This window comes from Rosa rugosa, chromosome 1 (genome assembly GCF_958449725.1).
Source record: "Rosa rugosa chromosome 1, drRosRugo1.1, whole genome shotgun sequence".
NCBI lineage: Eukaryota > Viridiplantae > Streptophyta > Magnoliopsida > Rosales > Rosaceae > Rosa > Rosa rugosa.
The window spans coordinates 6126685-6144862 of NC_084820.1; the positions used below are offsets into that span (position 1 = coordinate 6126685).

The window sequence follows — 18178 nt, forward strand, 5'->3', positions numbered from 1 at the left end:
TGTGTTAAGTTTATTGTTGTTATGTGCTACTGTGTGCAGTTTATTATTGTTATGTGCTACTGTGTGCAATTTATTTGAAGTTTCGTTCTGCAGTTTATTATTGTTATGTGCTACTGTGTGCAGTTTATTTGATGTTTATTTGTGTGCAGTTTATTTGAAGTTTATTTGTGTAGTTTATTATTGTTATGTGCTACTATGTTTAATTGAAGTTTCTTTCTGCAGTTTATTGTTGTTATGTGCTACTGTGTGCAGTTTATTATGTGCTACTGTGTGCAGTTTATTTGATGTTTATTTGTGTGCAGTTTATTTGAAGTTTCTTTATGCAGTTTATTATTGTTATGTGCTACTGTGTTTAATTGAAGTTTCTTTCTGCAGTTTATTGTTGTTATGTGCTACTGTGTTTAATTGAAGTTTATTTCTGCAGTTTATTGTTGTTATGTGCTACTGTGTAGTAGCAGAACTGGATGAGTATGAGTGCAGCGAGGGCAGTAGCAGGATTGGACAAGTGCAGTAGCAGAACTGGACGAGTATGAGTGCAGTAGCAGGATTAGGTGATGACGAGTGCAGTAGCAGAACACGAGTACAAGTGTAGTAGTAGAACTGAACAAGTATGAGTGCAGCGAGGGCAGTAGCAAAACTGGACGAGTACGAGTGCAGTAGCAGGATTGGGCGATGACGAGTGCAGTAGCAGAACTGGACGAGTATGAGTGCAGTAGCAGGATTGGACAAGTACAGTAGCAGGATTGGGCGATGACGAGTGCAGTAGCAGAACTGGACGAGTATGAGTGCAGTAGCAGGATTGGACGAGTACAGTAGCAGGATTAGATGATGAGATGAGAGTAGTAGGAGAGTGAGATTTTGTGAAGTAACATAAATGGATTATTCTCAAGGAAAAAAAAAGTAACATAAAGAATTATTCTCAGAAAAAAAAAAAAAAAGTAACATAAGGGAATTAGAAGTCAAAAGAAGTAGTTAAGGGTAAAAAAGTAAATTAACTCATGGCATGTGGCAAGTGGAGAGCAGATTGTCCTTATTTGTAAGATTTGATCTTTATAAAATGATTAGAAGTTAAAAGAAGTAGTTAAGGATAAAAAAGTAAATTAACTTATGACATGTGGCAAGTGGAGAGCACATTGTCCTTATTTGTAAGATTTAGTCCTTATATGTTTAATTCAATCTTTAGATGATTTATTTGTAAAGTCATATTTTGTCAATAACTTAAATGTAATTTGTTATATTTTTAAATCGCCATTTTTCACCATTATCTTATTGGATATTATACAAAGATAATCTAAGATTTTATGCTCAAATATTTTCTGAAAAAAAAAAAAAAAAAAAAAAAAACAAGATAGTGGTGAAAACCATAATCTCCAACCATAATGGAAATATTGGATTCTACTTTAAAAGATTGCATTCTCAAAAAACGATCACATATCAAATTAGTACTCGTGATTTCCCTTAACTGTAGCAAAGCTGACTGCAATTGATAAGCTCAAACCATTGGAACCAGAATATGGAAAGATGGAAAATAATTACACCATAACAGCTGGAGAACAGATATGAATTTGACTCAATTGATATTAATGGGTAAAAAAACCCAAAGTTCAAACATTCCAACCAAAATGGAAAATGAAAATAAAAAATAAATGACTAAAACAAATAATTCTGCCTAGTCAAAATTCCTAGACAAAATTCCTAACAAAACTTCATGACTCTGAGCCAGCCAACCAAATTGCTTTGCTTCTGGCTCTTTTATTCACTCTTCCACCTCTGCTTCACTCTTCTTCAGCAAGAGGAACAGACTCAACCGATTTCTTATACCCGAGGGCATACAACATTTCTATGTAGCGACGCTTCTCGTCAAGGTTAGAAACATGCTTCCAGAAGCCATAAACTCCGGTCAGGGTCAGCAGCCTCTCAGAGTAAATCTGCCAAGTATACCTACATAAACAAGACAAACATGTAAGCACGTACATATATAATTACTTCTAGCACAAGTTAGTGAAAGCAAATTAGGGTTTAGGGAAGGCATTGCTTACTTCTCTTCGATACGCTTCAAGCCTCCTTGGGAGATCTTGTCCCAGTGAGAAGGATCAACCTTGCACTTCTGAAAGAAGTCAACAAGGATCTCAGCAGCTTTGTCACCATGATATGGATCAATGTGGTAGCCGGATTTTCCATTCACAATAATCTCAGCCGGGCCGCCTTTGCAAGTAGCAAAGGTAGGCAATCCACAAGTCATGGCCTCCACAACAGTCAAGCCAAAGGCTTCATAGACAGCAGGTTGCACAAAAGCTCCTTTAGTGTCAGCAATATAGCGGTAGAGCTCACCGTTCCTCACGCGGTTCATCTGAGAAGAAATCCATCTGAACTGTCCATTCAACTTGTAGGTGTCAATGAGCTCGTACATCTTCTTCATCTCAGCCTTCTCCTCGTTGTCCTTGGACTCCTTTCGCCGATCCCCAGCCACAACCACAAGGTTAACCAACTCCCTAAGCTTGGCATTCTTGCCATACCATTCCACAAGCCCGGTGATGTTCTTCACACGGTCAAGCCTTGCCATTGTGAAGATGATAGGCTTGTTCCTGTCATTCAAGACACACAAGTGTTCCTTATTCTCAACTTGGCTGTAGATGAGCTCTTCGATTTCGGGGTGGAATGATGTCAACCGTCTTTCCTTCTCAGTGTACGGGAAGTAAATGTCCATGTCAGCTCCTGGGGAAACAATGTTGAACTTGGGATCAAAGCAATCTATACCATTGACAACGCGGTAGAGGCCAGGCATTGTGAAGGCAATGTGAGTCTCATATTGACCAACAGTGTCTTTGCTTCCAGCAATCTCTTGGAAGGTACTTGTGATAATGAAATCGGTCTGGTTCATGGCAATGAGATCAGCTGTGAACTGGCAAGAGAAGTGGTACTTGTCCTCAAGTTTCTTCCAGTACAAGTCAGAATCAGGGTACTTTGTCTTCTCCAAGGCATGAGCAATGGTGCACTGAGTAACATCAAATTTGTGTGCCAACAATGAGGCCACAATGTTTCCATCACTGTAGTTTCCGATGATAAGATCAGGCTTGCCCTGGAACTCCTTGAGAAGTTCTGTTGCAACATCCTAATAACAAGAAGAAAAAAAACTACTGGTTAGTCTTGGAATGAAATACAAGGCGAAAATGATGACATGTGATTGTGATTATTCAAAACCTCACCTCAGTGTAAGTCTCTAGATATGGCCAGACTTCAAATCTTGAGATCCATCTACGGACAATTCCCTTCTCTGTTCTGAAAGGAACACGGATAATATCTGAATATTCAGTTCCATACACCCTCTCAAGACGCTGACCGCAAGTAGTCCCGACAGCATCAGGAAGGAGCCTTGTAACCTGGATATAAGAAACAATGTGTACATTAGATTGTGGTACAAAATCAATGAACTACATGAACTAGGAGCTCTTATTCACAGAACTTACAATAAGAATGCGAGGGGTGATATCAAGCCCTTGTTCCTTGATACGCTTAAGCATCTCATTCTCCAAAGCACGCACTTGATCCAAGATATAAACAACCTAGCAAAAGCAACCAAATAAATTATCAAACTCAATGATCGGAATTAACAAATGATGCTAAATCTAAAACTATAAACCCTATACATGAAACATTTATTGCGACTAACCTGGCCACCAGTGTCAGGATATCCCAAGACATTGTCTTGTGCAAAATAACCATGGGGAGACATGATCACAACATTAAAGACCAAGGGGATCTTGCTGATGAATTTCTCGAGATTGCAAGCATCTGGTGCCTCAAGAAGGTCCAAGAGCAGCCGGATCGTTTCAAGCACAAGCTCAGCATTGTTTCCCCAACCTCTCTCCAAGCCCAGATCTTGCAACTTATGCTCGAAAGCTTCATATGGAGTTCCGAGGGCTAGTGAAGAGAGATACTCCTCCACCTCCTTGAGAACATCTTGGAGTTCTTCCACATCCTCAATGTTGTCATTCAGCATCAGGTTCTTGCCGTCATGGGTGTGAAGGCGGAGAAACTCGAGCAACACTGGATGCATGCTCTCCCGCTCAGTGAATAGCTTTGCAGAGAGGTGGCGGTTGAGGTACTCAAGGCCATTTCCAATGGACTTGGAAAGAGTTGGTTTGGGAACTGAAGCATTGAATGGCTCAAAGTCCAACTCTAGCACAAAGCCTCCATTGGCACTGCAATTTGATACACACAAAAACATTGTAAGCATTATCATATTGTTAATATTTAACATAAACAAGCAACAAAAGTTGAAGTAAAACCAAAGGTAAATCTACCTTCCATCGACGAGTTCCTCCTTCATCTTCAAGTACTCAGCCACAGGCAACTCCTCAACCTCGAGTGTCTTCATGTTGATTAGGATGTGTTCCCAAACACCGGGCCTTGGACGAAGAGCGAGGGCTAGGTATGGAGATAGAACAACAGCTTCCTGAATGTTCTTTGAAACTTCTCCAAATGCTTCAGGGATTGCTTCAAACTCAGCAACAAGTTGCTGGGGTTGGACAAACCCTTTGCCGTTGCTTTCGACCCTCGAAAGCACAGCCAAGATCTCATCACGGTGAACAGACTCAGTCCAGTCCAACCTCTCATAGATGCTGCAATGAGCACATGAAGAAGGATCAGCCATTTCTAGAAAACCTAGCTAGAAAACCTTGAAAACTAAGCAAAGAACAAACTAGTGAGCAAAATGCAAAGGAAACAAAGAAGTAGACGATGGTTTTCTCTGAAGAATTGGGAGGTGATTTATATGGTTGGAGCAAGAAACTAAATGGTAAGTTCAAAGACTTGACAAGGAGGTAAAATCCGAAACTTCAATGGGGGAGTCCGAAAATCTTTTTTATCCATTAATCCTCTTCTTATATGTTTCCATAACTAATGCAAACTATCCAAAAGAGATTAGCGGTCAAGGGCAGATTAGTAATGTGCAAAATGTGTTATCCAATTGGAGTCACAGTATCCAGTATAAATTGGGATTGCAATCCTATGTTATTCACTGCCATAGTGCCATATATGGAAAAATATCTAATGATCTTCAAGGATTTGCCCATTTCAGAGGCCTTGGTCTTCAAGAGAAATTAATCGATAGGATTTTATGCGGATTAAGATTTCTATCAAATTATAAATTAATCCACTCAAACATTGCCACTTGTTTAAATTAGAATATGTTAAGGATTTAGGGTTCTTATTTATGTTTTCCGAAATAAAAATGTTGGATAATCTGACTAAATTATTAACAAATCTGTTAGACATGCGTGATAGGAAAACTGGACCTGTAAAACCAGTTGTTGCAAATCTTGGTGACAGAATAAATTACTCTTTATATTAAGAACCTGGAATTGCTTGTACACTGAATTTTCAAATACATACATGGCTTTCAGAACAAGAATGGCAAAGAATGTGGCTGACTGGCAACATATGGGATTCTTTTACATAGAAGGAAATATACAGAATACAAGTAGAGTGCTGTCTTGACTATGCTGGGGTTGATGATATGGACTGACGCCCCTTAATACAATCACTTGAGTTGAAGAAGATCTATGCTGAAGCAGATTCTGAGGATTTGTCCTTCTGAACCAAGGAAGGTTCAAGTTTAAGATCTCCAACACCCTTTGGAGGGCCGATGCTGCAGCGAGCAGTGTTGTGTAATTCAATAGCATCCTTTATTTTCTGGAACTGCAGAAGATTATGAAAACGATGAGATGAATTCAGATACGGTAGAATGTGAAGACTTCCTAAAAGAAAAACTAAAACTTCATCATCCACATTATCTGCACGACATATAGTCTAGACGAATAATATATTGGAGGGGATTGTTTCAACAAGATACGCTGTAGCAAGCATTATGCACAATCCTAGTCAGCCAAACCAATCAGGGTATGTTTCAATCAGTGATGGTTCATAGTTGGGTACTTCACGGGAAACTGTTTTACATCATGGATAAAGAAAAGAGAGATACAACATTTTGTTTCCCATCTTAACCGAACAAAGTTAGGACAGAAGGAAGCTCTTTGTAACATGATTGATAAAAGAATGAAACTTTAGAATTACCTTAGCAAGTGAACATGAAAAGGATTCCAGCTGTCCCTCAGATCCACGGTAAAAGTGGAAATAGGGAAGGACCTTCACGTTCATACTCTTGCACATTGGCTTATTCTCATCAAAATTCACTTTCAGGAATAGAATCTCAGGGTGATCCTCAGCTGTTCTGCAGAGCTGACACATGCATTACACGAAAGTGAATTTGAAATAGTGATAATATCTAACTATGCAGGAAAATTTTCACAACTATACGTTTATTTTGCACATTACACTGCTCTTTAAAGCTGAGAGTTAAGAGAGTGCCATCACATTTCCAGATATTAGTTACAATTTAAGGCTTTATTTTTATAACTAAATAGCTTTTACAAACAATGATACCTTCAGAAAACATAACACTTAGATAGTTAGATGTCCAACAAAAAATTGAAGTTACCAAGTCATGCTCGGCATTAACGATGGTTGATAAGTTTTATACCAAAGGGTACCATAGAATAATTGATCAATTACTTTACTAATGTCCTTGTATAAAGAAAAGTCTTTTTAGATGTTAAGCTAAATAGAAAACCAAAACCAAATTCTATGCACGGCAAGACTTATGTTGACAGAATGAATTTCTATCTGGATCACTTAATCAATTGTTACCTTAGGAAATAATGCACGGCAAGAACCACACCAAGTGCCGTAGAATTCTACAATAACTAATCTATCTCCAGCTTGACCTAAAGCACTCAAGAATTCTTGAGTAGAATGTATGTCAATCATATTCGGAACACTTCTTTCCCACCATTTTGGCTGGTCTGTTTCAGTGACAGCGGCCTGTACCTGAAGTACAGCATGTAACGAAATACACAGAAGCCATAAGACCATTTGGTAACTATAAGCATACTTTAACAGTTAAGCAGAACTAACAAAATATCATTTCCAAAGGGTTTCTTCATCTCGTGAAACTGCCATCCCAAGCTTTATTAATGTAAATCATATAACAGTACAGAAGAACTGAAACCTAAATCACTCAATGCAACGAAGCGGGGTGTTTTTTCTTTGACCTTTACGAAAACTGTACCATCCAAACCATATAAGTGAAGGTAATCCCATACAACCCCTCGAATACAGTAATTGGTCCATAAGACAGATATAAAATCAATATCTAAGATTAAATCAATTCTATCATTATAGTATTTAAGCAAAAGAGCCAGCATTGAAGTCATCAAAACCAAAGATAATCCAAAGTGTAAAATCATCAAATTTTCGATCTTTTTCCGCCTAATTCTCTCCCACAAATAAGTGTCAATCCAAATTTCAACTAGGTCTGAAATTTCAATTCAATTAAACACCTTCAACAGATAGGTTTCCCTATCATGCTCATAATGTGCAGAAAACATGGTCATTTCACCACAATTTTCCCAAAAGGCTACAAATACACGGCTAAAACATAACATTTAACCAAAAGGGTCCTCATAAAATTGAAGCAAACATCAAACAGATAACAAAGTATTGAACTTTTCACGAACAAGTCATGGTAACTCACCTTGAAATGTACCAACTGCTTTCTGGGTCTGTAAGCAAAGCGAGCAAGGGAAGAATCAGAGAGAGCATAGGCCCTCCTAAATGGGTTTTGGTTAACAAAGAGACCCGGTTGCAGAGAATTCAAAGAGGTGAGCAGAGACGAAGAGAACCGAAGCGAATGGAATTGTAATCGAACAACATCAGCCATTTAAATTCAGAGTTTGAGAGAGAGAGAGAGAGAGATGAAGATAGGTGGATAGAGAGATATTCTGGGGTTTTGAATATGAGAAAGGTGAAGTTACATGAGGGAGGGTCAAAAGCAAAGAGGAGGAGGCAGAAGAAAGGCCATGGCTTTTTAGTAATAGTATCTCTCTATGGGGGTGGCCCCTGTTTCTGTGTGTGTGAACCAGATCGTACCAAAGAGACGAGGTTTCTTTTGTTGTTGCAGTTTTTGTTTTTGTTTTTTTTTTTTTCTGATGACATTGTTGTTGCAGTTGATTGATTCTAATTTTACCTTTTGCAAAAATTTAACATCATGGTATTTTGTTACCGACCCATGTTGGGGGGCCTATTTGGAATATGGATAGGGGATTCCGCCCCTTAATTGGGATTTAAGACTTTTAAGTCATTCTAATAAAACAACAAAAGGAACCAATATTTGTGTTAATGATGGAATTGTGTTGACTTCTTGAGATGATTGATATCTTGCAAAACTTAATCAGAAATTTTGGGGTCGGGGGTGATTGATGAACTATCTAAATACATTTACAATGTCTTATGTTTATGAAATTAGTGAGTAAAATGTGTTGTGTTATGCGAATCTCCAACTACTCAACATTACATCACTTGTTCTTGATCGTTTTTCGATGATGAATTGAAAGTGGTGACTAGTAGAATGATATTTGGTGGTTTTGACTTGGAATGCCTTTACATTACTAATTTTCCTCATTTAATTAATTTTTTTAGGAAAGCATTTGTTTTTTTTTTTTTTTTTAAGAAGAACGAGGAAAACATTTGTAATTATTGATTGGTCAATGACAACCTCTTTAACCAATCACCAATTGGCACATACTTGATCAGTGGCATATGAAAGTTACATCAGAGCTAGCTAATTCAAGCAATCAACCGACTTTATGCAATCATGGAACCTTTCAAGATTGAAGATTCTAAAACACAGTCCACCATTGCTCAACTACTGTTCAAATGTTCAAAGGGACAGATTTTTTTCGATGCAAGTATCCACAAAACAGACGACAGAGGCATTTTAAACATTTATGTGAGAGTCCCAGAAGTCTACAAACAGAGGAGGGTTGCTCCATCTACATCACAAAACTTGTGGTCACCAAACAACAACACCAATAATATCAGTCACCAGGTTAGCGATCTTTTGTTGTAAGCAAGCACTGACAAATTGACATTTGCATCCAGCAAAATTAATTCTCTAATATTACACTTATTCTCGACATTGCTGCGAGAGGAAGGGAACTCAGACAATTGCAAATGGCATAATCGCAGTGCCAAGTTTTTCCAGCAAAATAAATAATCTAATGCAACACTAATTCTCAACATTGCTCCGAGAGAAAGGGAACTCAGACAATTGCAAATGCAGACCCATTACTTAACTGTATAAAAGAGAATCCGTAATAATAGAGATTGAAAGGAGGATCATAATTACAAGTGCTGGTCCTATTGAAGGAAGCAAATAAAGAATGCCATTGGTAACAAAATAAGCATGCTTCAGCTGCTAAGCTCATGGGAGCAAAGCCTCATAATCTTCAAAACTTCTGACCTTATAGACTCACAAGCACATAAGCATACCATTTCAAGATAGTTAAATTTTGCCAACCATTGCTTGAATTTGAAGAAGCTGACTCCACCCCGGAAATGCTTGGGAGAAAGATACTAAGCACTAGGCAAAAGAATAGACTTTGGAAATGATTCAGATCCATTGTTAGGTGCACCCTGGATATTGAGAATCTTAGTGACCAAGTTGTATATCTGGACATTTTCAAAACTAGGAACCTTGCGCCCTCTTGCAAACTGAGGACCATGGCCAATGAATATCGTCCTCATGGAAAACACAGCATTATCATAACCATGTGCTCCTCCACATTCTTGCCTCTTTGAGCTCTTCTGTTCTATCTTAAATCCCTCTTCGACCAACCCTATAATCGGAGGAATTCGATCACTCGCTGCATAATGTAACCGACTAGGAAGCTTCTCCTTGAGATACATTTTCAATTGCTTCCCATTCTTAACCTTCCCCGAACTCAAACCTTCATTCATCTTAGCCACGACATCCGCAGTATCAACTCCTGCGGGGGACGAATTGCAAGCAATGGAGTATACGACTGGACCCAACTCGCCGGAATTTCAATCCAAGAGGCCAGATCGTCAAGGAAAATCAACTTCTTATCACAAGTACCAACCATCCCATGATCACCCACCATAATAATCGTCACATCTTCGAAAACCCCTCTTTTCTCCAAACCCTCAATCAACCTCCCAATCATCCTATCAATGTTGGCAACAGCCTCAGTAATCTCGGGATCATCAGGCCCAACCTGGTCGCCCTGATGATCAGGGTCCTCAAAATACAGTGTCATAAAATAAGGTATCTCACTACTAGGCAAATCAAAGAACCCTAGAGTAGTATCAACCCGCTCCTCAAAAGGAACAGAACTATTATATTGTTGACAATACTTTTCAGGGCAAGTCCAAGAACCTTTCTTTACCTCAGCACCCGGCCAGAAATACGTAGCAGCCTTCAAACCGTGGTTCACCACAGTCTCCCACAGCGGCTCGCCGAGCCACCACTTGGGCTCATGGCTTCCCATATTGAAGAACTCCCCAGTGTAGGGATCCACAAAGTGGTTGTTGACGATTCCATGGTGAGCTGGGTAAAGACCTGTGACAATAGAGTAGTGATTAGGAAAAGTAAGAGTTGGGAAGACCGGAATCAGACCCGTTTCGGCTTCAGTCCCATTTGCTATCAGACGATGAATATTTGGAGTTGGGGTCTTGAATTGGTAACCAAATCTAAACCCATCTGAGGAGACCAAGATCACCACCGGATGGTTCAACTTGGCTAAAGGCAGAGCCTTTGAGTCGATTGAAGTGGTGGTGGAGGTGGGTGTGGTGGTGGTGTTTGATGGGTTCGAGAAGAAGAGGAAAGCGAAAGCTGCTGCAGCAGAGAGAGCTATGCAGGTGATGAGCAATAGAGAGATGAAGACGATGGTGGGTGGCCCCTGTTGCAAAAGAAAGGCCATGGCTTTTTAGTAATAGTATCTCTCTAATGGGGGTGGCCCCTGTTTCTGTGTGTGTGAACCAGATCGTACCGAAGAGACGAGGCCATCAGATAGACTGAAAAGATCAAGCTCAGGGATCAATCGTAGATTGCTTGGGTAGGAACAAGATGAGGAGATTTGCAGGATTTTGATGATTTTTTTGGAGGGGTTTTGGGTTTGTTTTGGTGATCAAGTTTGGGAAAAGGTTTTCAACACAAGAAGAGGTGTGTGTTTGATTTCAGTTAGTTTTGGTGGTGTATAATTGCATAGATACGATGATCGATTAAAATTTTGAGTGTAACTGTGGAAATTATTTACAATTGTGTGTATTAAACGGTTGGATGTATGTTTCAAACAGTATGATAGAAGAAGCTTAAGTACAAGATAGGGTTAAAACCCTTTGAACTTTAAACATTCTGTACTAAAAAAATAGATTTGTGTGTGTCTATTATTTGTTGATACTTCCAGGTTCATTATTATTATTATTATTTTTTTTTTTTTTTCATTCTGTGCTTAATCAATAGAAGTCGAGATCAATTCATAGGTCTGATGAGCTAATATGGGTTAGAAATGTTGAATTATCGTTTGTGGTGATGAAAGTTCCACAAATTGTTTAGAATCTTGAAGTAAGTTTAGAATAAAAACTCTGTTATAGATCGTCTCACAACAAAACTGAGGTGAAAATTTTGAGGATATAAAAACTTGAGTTAAGTCTGTAGCCACAGAAAAATTTGTTTGTCAGCGAATTCTCTTGCAGCTTCTTCACTTTCGAAAGTCAATTCTGGCTCACCCACAATTTAACAGTAAATGTAATTACAGGTAAGCAAGTGTAGCTTATGGAATTTCAAGCAAATTCATACTTCTATTACAAAAGGTTCTTGAACACTAAACAGAGCAGAGCTAATTGTATTGTAGCAAGTGGTAAAATGGTGTAAATGCCTTTCTGCGTCAAAAAGCGATATTTTCTCAAACTAGATGTTGCTGCGTTGTGGATTGCATGGTCCTTTGTTTTATGGTCAATTAGGTTATTTTTGCTGAAGTTTTTGATCAGCTTTGAATTATGTTGTCAATTGTTTTGAATCAAAGAACATGCAGGGATGTAGTTTAGATAAAATGTGATACTAAAAATATTATACTTTTTTTTTTGGCGGGAATAATAGCAAATTACCAGTAACTACAGATTTATTCTTATTATTCCCATGAGCAAAACACGAGGCTTCTTTTCCTTTGCGGTGAGATGAGATGGCCCATACGGACATCTAAAGTGCACGCAGATAAATTCTATCTTTTTTTATTGACAAAAATATCCTTGGATTTCTAAAATATAGAACAACAAAGAAAGACTGACGACAGTGTTTAGAGAGAGCGAGAGAGACAGAGCGAGAGAGAGGGAGGACTCAGATCTAGATTTAGATCCGTATCTAGATCAAGATCGATCAAGGCCGACGGATTTGAATTTCAATTTCTCACTCAAACATGAAGTTTGATCTGTAAATTCAGCAATTTGGGGTATGTTTTTGATGCAATTTGAATTTCGCAATTCCATTTCTATCGAATTTATGATGGGTTGTTTTGCATATGAATTTCTTTATTCTTTTTTACACTTTTTGTTATTCAAATTTGTTTTTGATATCATTCATGATGCTGTCATCATGTGTTAGCTCATATGTATAGTATGATTTTGCTTTTCCTTTTTTCTGGCTCATGCATTTCATTTTGCTTAGTCGTTGAAAAGTTGTTGATTCAGTGTTTGGTGTTTGAGATTTCACAATTTTGTTTTCATTAAGTAATTGGTTGATTCAAGTACCCTTTTTGTTGGGCTTTCTATTGCCAGGGTAGTTGCATGTTTTGATTCCCTATTACTCTACTTGTTATCATTACATATATTATGTTAGTGAAGTTCTTATGAATTTCAGATTATCTTTTCAATCTGTATACTGACCCTTAGTAGCAATTGCTCTATTCCAATTGACTCACATTAGCAATTACCTTATTCATACTGAATCTCAATAGCAATTATTCATTTTCATACTAACCCCCTGACAATTCTATTATTGACCCTCAATAAAATTTACCCAGTTCCCTGTTAACTCTCAGTAGCAATTCCTCAATTTCATACTGACCTTAGTAGGAAACATGTCATACTACTGACAGTCAGTAGCAATGATGCTTTATTCAATTATCACTTATAGTTAGTAGTTATCCAAATTTTACTCACAATGAACAAGAACTACTTCAATTTTCACTAACTCTCAGTAGAGAATTCGTAAGCATGTTAGCCAAGTCCTGTGATTGAGAAACTGTCTTTACATTTGTATCTACTGGTGCTACCTTGTTAACTGTTGTTGTTGGTGGGGATATGGATCCCAATTACCAAATTCTACCGACCCTCAGTAGTAGTTACTAGAGTCTACTAATTCTTAGTAGCACTTACAACACTTACTAGATTCTACTGACCCTCAGTAGCATTTACCAGATTCTACTGACCCTCAGTAGCAATCAGTTCCTACTAGCACTTAACAATGATCATCCAATGTATACTAATGAGTTTAACGGTGACTCAAATTCTACTAACCCTCAGTCACAATTACCAAATTCTATTGATCCTCAATAGCAGTTACCAGATTCTACCGACCCTCAGTAGTAGTTACCAGAGTCTACTCATTCTCAGTAGCACTTACAACACTCACCAGATTCTACTGATCCTCAGTAGCATTTACCAGATTCTACTGACCCTCAGTAGCAATCAGTTCCTACTAGCACTTAACAATGATCATCCAATGTATACTAATGAGTTTAACGGTGACCCAAATTCTACTAACCCTCAGTCACAATTACCAAATTCTATTGATCCTCAATAGCAGTTACCAGATTCTACTGACCGTCAGTAGCAATCAGCTCCTACCGGCACTTAATAGTGATTATTCAATGTATACTAATGAGTTAAATGTTTTGATATGAACTTCATATATTCAATGGATTTAGTAGTTCATTTCTCTATCCATACATGTGACTTGCCTCATTTATGCATTTATTCCTTAATTATTAGATATATGAAGTAAGTTGCACCAAACCACCAACAAATACTGCATATAGTCACTTTTACTTTATAACCATAACAGCTGACATGTTAATCGTTTGTTCATTATTTGCAGTTTCACACAATGACTACCAAGAGAAAGATTCGTAATGTAAAGACATAAACTATAGGTAACATGAGAGCAAAAAACTCAAGGTCAGGAAGAGAGATGAAGACCAAGAATATAGCAAAGGATAAAATACTATTTTGTGCTGTACTGCAAAATCAATCTCATAACTTGTTATGAAAGTTGAAGGTGTTTTTGTGTGTAGGACGTTAATCAAGTATAACATTGAAAATGCTATTACAAAATAATAAGGTTGCAAATATTACTGTTAGACAATAGTATTATATAATGTTTTAGATAGATTTGGATGATGAGCATGATATGAGTCAAAAATTAAACATTTTTTGCTTTTATGTTGAATTACGGTGGTAATTTTGTAATTAAAATCAATTTAAAAGATACGGTGGCAATTTTGTAATTAACATCAACTTTAATGTTTATTTTATATTAGTCAAAACTTAAAGGGACCGCATGGGCATTAATTGGTGTTCCTCTGCGCATGGGTATTGGGCTCGGGCATTTTACCTTTTTGGTAAATTGCTCAAAATATTATACTTTGGTTTGCTTGATTGTGAACATGATTTGAAGGATTAGATATCTATTAAACAACATTGAGAATCTGTGTCGATTAGCAGATAAGGCTGAACCTTATGTCAAACTAGGAATTTATTAGAGGAACACAAGTGTCCTTTTTTTTAAATTTTTTTTTCAGAGTTATTTACTTTGAATCTGTGAAATTGGATGCTTCTCTTTTTAATATATATATAGGGTTTTTGTCCATTTACCTCATTTTTAGAAAATTTTTTCCCACTTACCCCATTAAGTTTTTTTAATTCCCTCTTACCTAAAACACTCTAAGGAGGTCTTCCCTAATACCCCATTAAGATTTTTTTATTTTTTTTAATACCATTTTACCCTCATCCCTTTGTTACTTAGAGAGGGAGAGAGAAAATGGAAAAGAGAGAAACCATAAGAGATTTGGCCGGAGCCCGGTCACCGGTCGCCGGATCCCGGCCAACTTCTCCGGAATCCGGTCGCCGGTCACCGGATTTTTCTGAAAACCTCACCGGAAATGTTTATTGCCCCCAATAGACATCTATTGCCCCCCAATAGAGGGGCAATAGAGGTCTATTGCCCCACAATAGACGTCTATTGCCCCAATAGTTTATTGCCCCCTAATAGACGTCTATTGCCCCTCAATATGCGTCTATCAGCCATGTATTGCCCCTCAATAGACGTCTATTGCCCCCCAATAGATGTCTATTGTCCCCCAATAGAACTTTCGGTTGCCAGAATATGAACTAATCTCCCTAAATTTAGACAAATAAAACTTTGTTTAAAGAAAAAAACGAAGAGATTATATCATTTAAAAACGTCTATTGCTCCCCAATATGCGTCTATTGCCCCCCAATAGACATTCAACACTTTTTTTTCTTTCTTCTGTCCCGTTACTTAAAAAAAAAAAAATCTGATTTGGGCACCCAATCTTCTTCTTCCCCGATTGACCGAAACCCTCTCTTCTTGCTGCGCCAAATCCCTCAGGTAGACCTGTAAATGGATCGAATTTGGATTGGATCGACCTAAATCCAAATTCGTTTACTTAAAAAAAAAAATTCGATCCAAACCCGCTCCGTTAACCCGACGGATCATTGATAGCTCGATCCAAATCCGTATCCGTTGGATTAACAGATACCCGATCCGCTAATCCGACCCGTTTATAATTTCAAATATTTTAAAATTTTAAATAGTAATATTAAATTTATATCATGATATCTTATAAGATATTAATAAAATATTAAAACAACATGAAAAATATCACCAAAAGTAGAATTTTAATAATGTAAATCTTAATGCTTCTTGGAATATTGGGTGATGGATTGTCCTTTAGATTTCTGCAAAAAATTTGTATTAGAAATTCTTCATATTTTATATTTTATATTTTAAAAAAATAATAATATATTAATAAAAAAATAATATTTTATTATTACAAAAACGGGCCGGATCATTAACGGATCAACGGATCAAAATTTTCGATCCAAACCAGTCCAATAGCCACGGATCTAGAGCGGGTCCGGATCAAAATCCGGTCCATTTATAGGTCTACCCTCAGGCTATCAGAAACCATACGCATCGTTTCGGCCTCGCTTAGTCAGACTTGGAGAGAATGGGGTGCTCCGACTAGCCGACATCGATGCCATCGCTGCCACCACGAAGAACTATGTCATCTTCGTCTTCATCATTCAAGCCGCCATCAAACTCGTCCCTAACAGTCGTACCAAAACCTAGAACCACCGCCTGCTGTCGTGACTCGAACGAACCAAAAATCTCACTGCCGCCATCACCCACTACACCAGGAAGAAGAATAAGGCTGAGATCCACAAATCTTCGACAAGCACCGCCCCCACGGTCCAGTCTCTGCTGCGAAGCCAACCAGATCGCCATGCTCACTCATATCACCCCCTGACTCCGGCAAACCCGAACCAGATCCAAACTCGGATCAGTCCTACTTCGCTGTGAATGAGTACGGCAAACACCGGAAAGATGAAAAACAGAAGCCGACGACTAACCAAAAGACCATTGATGATCTTGCGCTGCCGGCGACTTTCCGATGATTCCGTTTTTGTGGCGGCGGTTGATTCTGCACACAGAGAGAGAGAGAGAGAGAGAGAGAGAGAGAGAGAGAGAGAGAGCGAGAGGAGAGGCGAGAGAGACTGGTTGAGTAGCTGTAATTTTTTAATTAATTGGAGATTAAACTTGTCATTTACCACTTAATTGGGTAGTTGATAATAAAAACCTCTTGGTGGTGTAAGTGAGAAAGCTTTGGCCTGATTCTGTGTTGAGGAATGCTAGCAACCTTCCATCATCTACCTTCCCTTTCAACCTTCCCCACTTGTTATCTGCCAAGTGTCTTCTAATTTCACTCAATCCTATAAATTAAATGCTGTGAAAATCAATTTTTATTTCTTTCAAATTTGCCCATAATTAATGCAATATTTCTTTTATAATTAATGAAAATATCTTAAACTTTACATTATTCTTTTCCATTCATTTCTCTTCTTCTCTCCCTCTCTCTGAACGTTTTTTTTTCTTTGATACCTCTCTCAACGTTTGTGCTCATTCTCTCCCTCTTATCATTTTTTTCTGGCTCTAACCTTTAAATAACAAAGCATAGGTATTATCTCTCCTAAAATTTCTTCACATTGTTTTTCTGGAATGGAAAAAGGTCTCTAGGTTCCTCTTCTAATACTCTTTATTTGTTGAAACCCAAATTTTTAAGAAATCTTATGGATCAAATCATTGCTATATATAAATTAAAATTATTAGCCAAACCCAATTCCTGTCCTCCCATGCATCTCAATTGAAGTGATTGCTGGTCTGCCTTCATAGATTCCAAAACCCATAAACCAAAATTGAATATATATATATATATATATATATATATATACAGATCATATCCAGAGCGGAGCACCGCTTTGAAATTAACGTGTGAAGTTCGAGTTTTTGGTCACTTTTATGTCGCATATCCACATCTCGACCGTTCAGTTTTTAGATACTACTGTATAGATCATCTCTGCAAATTTTCAGCCAAATTGATGATCGTTAAGGTATCTAACTCTCTTAAACCAATGGACGGACTGAATCTGTCAACCTGAACCGTACTAGCTTTAAAGCAGTTAACAATGCCTTAACGATCATCAATTTGGCTGAAAATTTGCAGAGATGATCTATACAATAGTATCTAAAAACTGAACGGTCGAGATGTGGATATGCAACCGAAAAGTGACCCAAAACTCGAACTTCACACGTTAATTTCAAAGCGGAGCTCCGCTCTGGATAGGATCTGTATATATATATATATATATATATATATAGAAAAAGAGAGAGAGAGAATTAGATTTTGGGTTTCTATCAACATAGATAGTTATCAAGTTTTGAAATATTATTCATCAACTCTTTCTAGGTTTGTAACTTTGTATTGAACAAAAAGGAGTGGGAAAAAAATAAAATGAAAAAAATAATAGAAAGAGACAAAGAAGTGGAGGTGTGGAACAGAGATAGAGAGAAAAAAAAAAAGGAAAAGTAAGTTATTGCATTAATTATGGGCAAATTTGGAAGAAACAAAAATTGATTTTCACAACAATTAATTTATAGGATTGAGTGAAGTTAGAAGAC

At 37.7% G+C, this 18178-nt stretch overlaps 3 protein-coding genes across 3 annotated transcripts; all 3 read right to left on the minus strand.

Moving 5' to 3' along the window:
* Window positions 1–1775: 1775 nt before the first annotated feature.
* On the minus strand, window positions 1776–4654 carry LOC133733009 (sucrose synthase-like). Its single transcript, XM_062160645.1, has 6 exons — window positions 4305–4654; window positions 3671–4202; window positions 3468–3563; window positions 3207–3380; window positions 2040–3112; window positions 1776–1941 (listed from the first exon to the last, which is right to left on the minus strand). Exons 1-6 carry the CDS (start codon window positions 4652–4654, stop codon window positions 1776–1778), a joined length of 2391 nt encoding a protein of 796 aa, XP_062016629.1.
* Window positions 4655–5325: 671 nt separating this feature from the next.
* LOC133727063 (thioredoxin-like 2, chloroplastic) lies at window positions 5326–7943 on the minus strand. Its single transcript, XM_062154690.1, has 4 exons — window positions 7595–7943; window positions 6709–6888; window positions 6076–6240; window positions 5326–5700 (listed from the first exon to the last, which is right to left on the minus strand). Exons 1-4 carry the CDS (start codon window positions 7778–7780, stop codon window positions 5563–5565), a joined length of 669 nt encoding a protein of 222 aa, XP_062010674.1. The 5' UTR covers window positions 7781–7943; the 3' UTR covers window positions 5326–5562.
* An 867-nt stretch (window positions 7944–8810) lies between these two features.
* On the minus strand, window positions 8811–11178 carry LOC133713005 (uncharacterized). The gene is given in 2 exon segments (XM_062139134.1): window positions 8811–9893; window positions 9896–11178. Coding segments are annotated over 2 exon segments (1365 nt in total). The 5' UTR covers window positions 10842–11178; the 3' UTR covers window positions 8811–9474.
* Between the last annotated feature and the right edge of the window lie 7000 nt (window positions 11179–18178).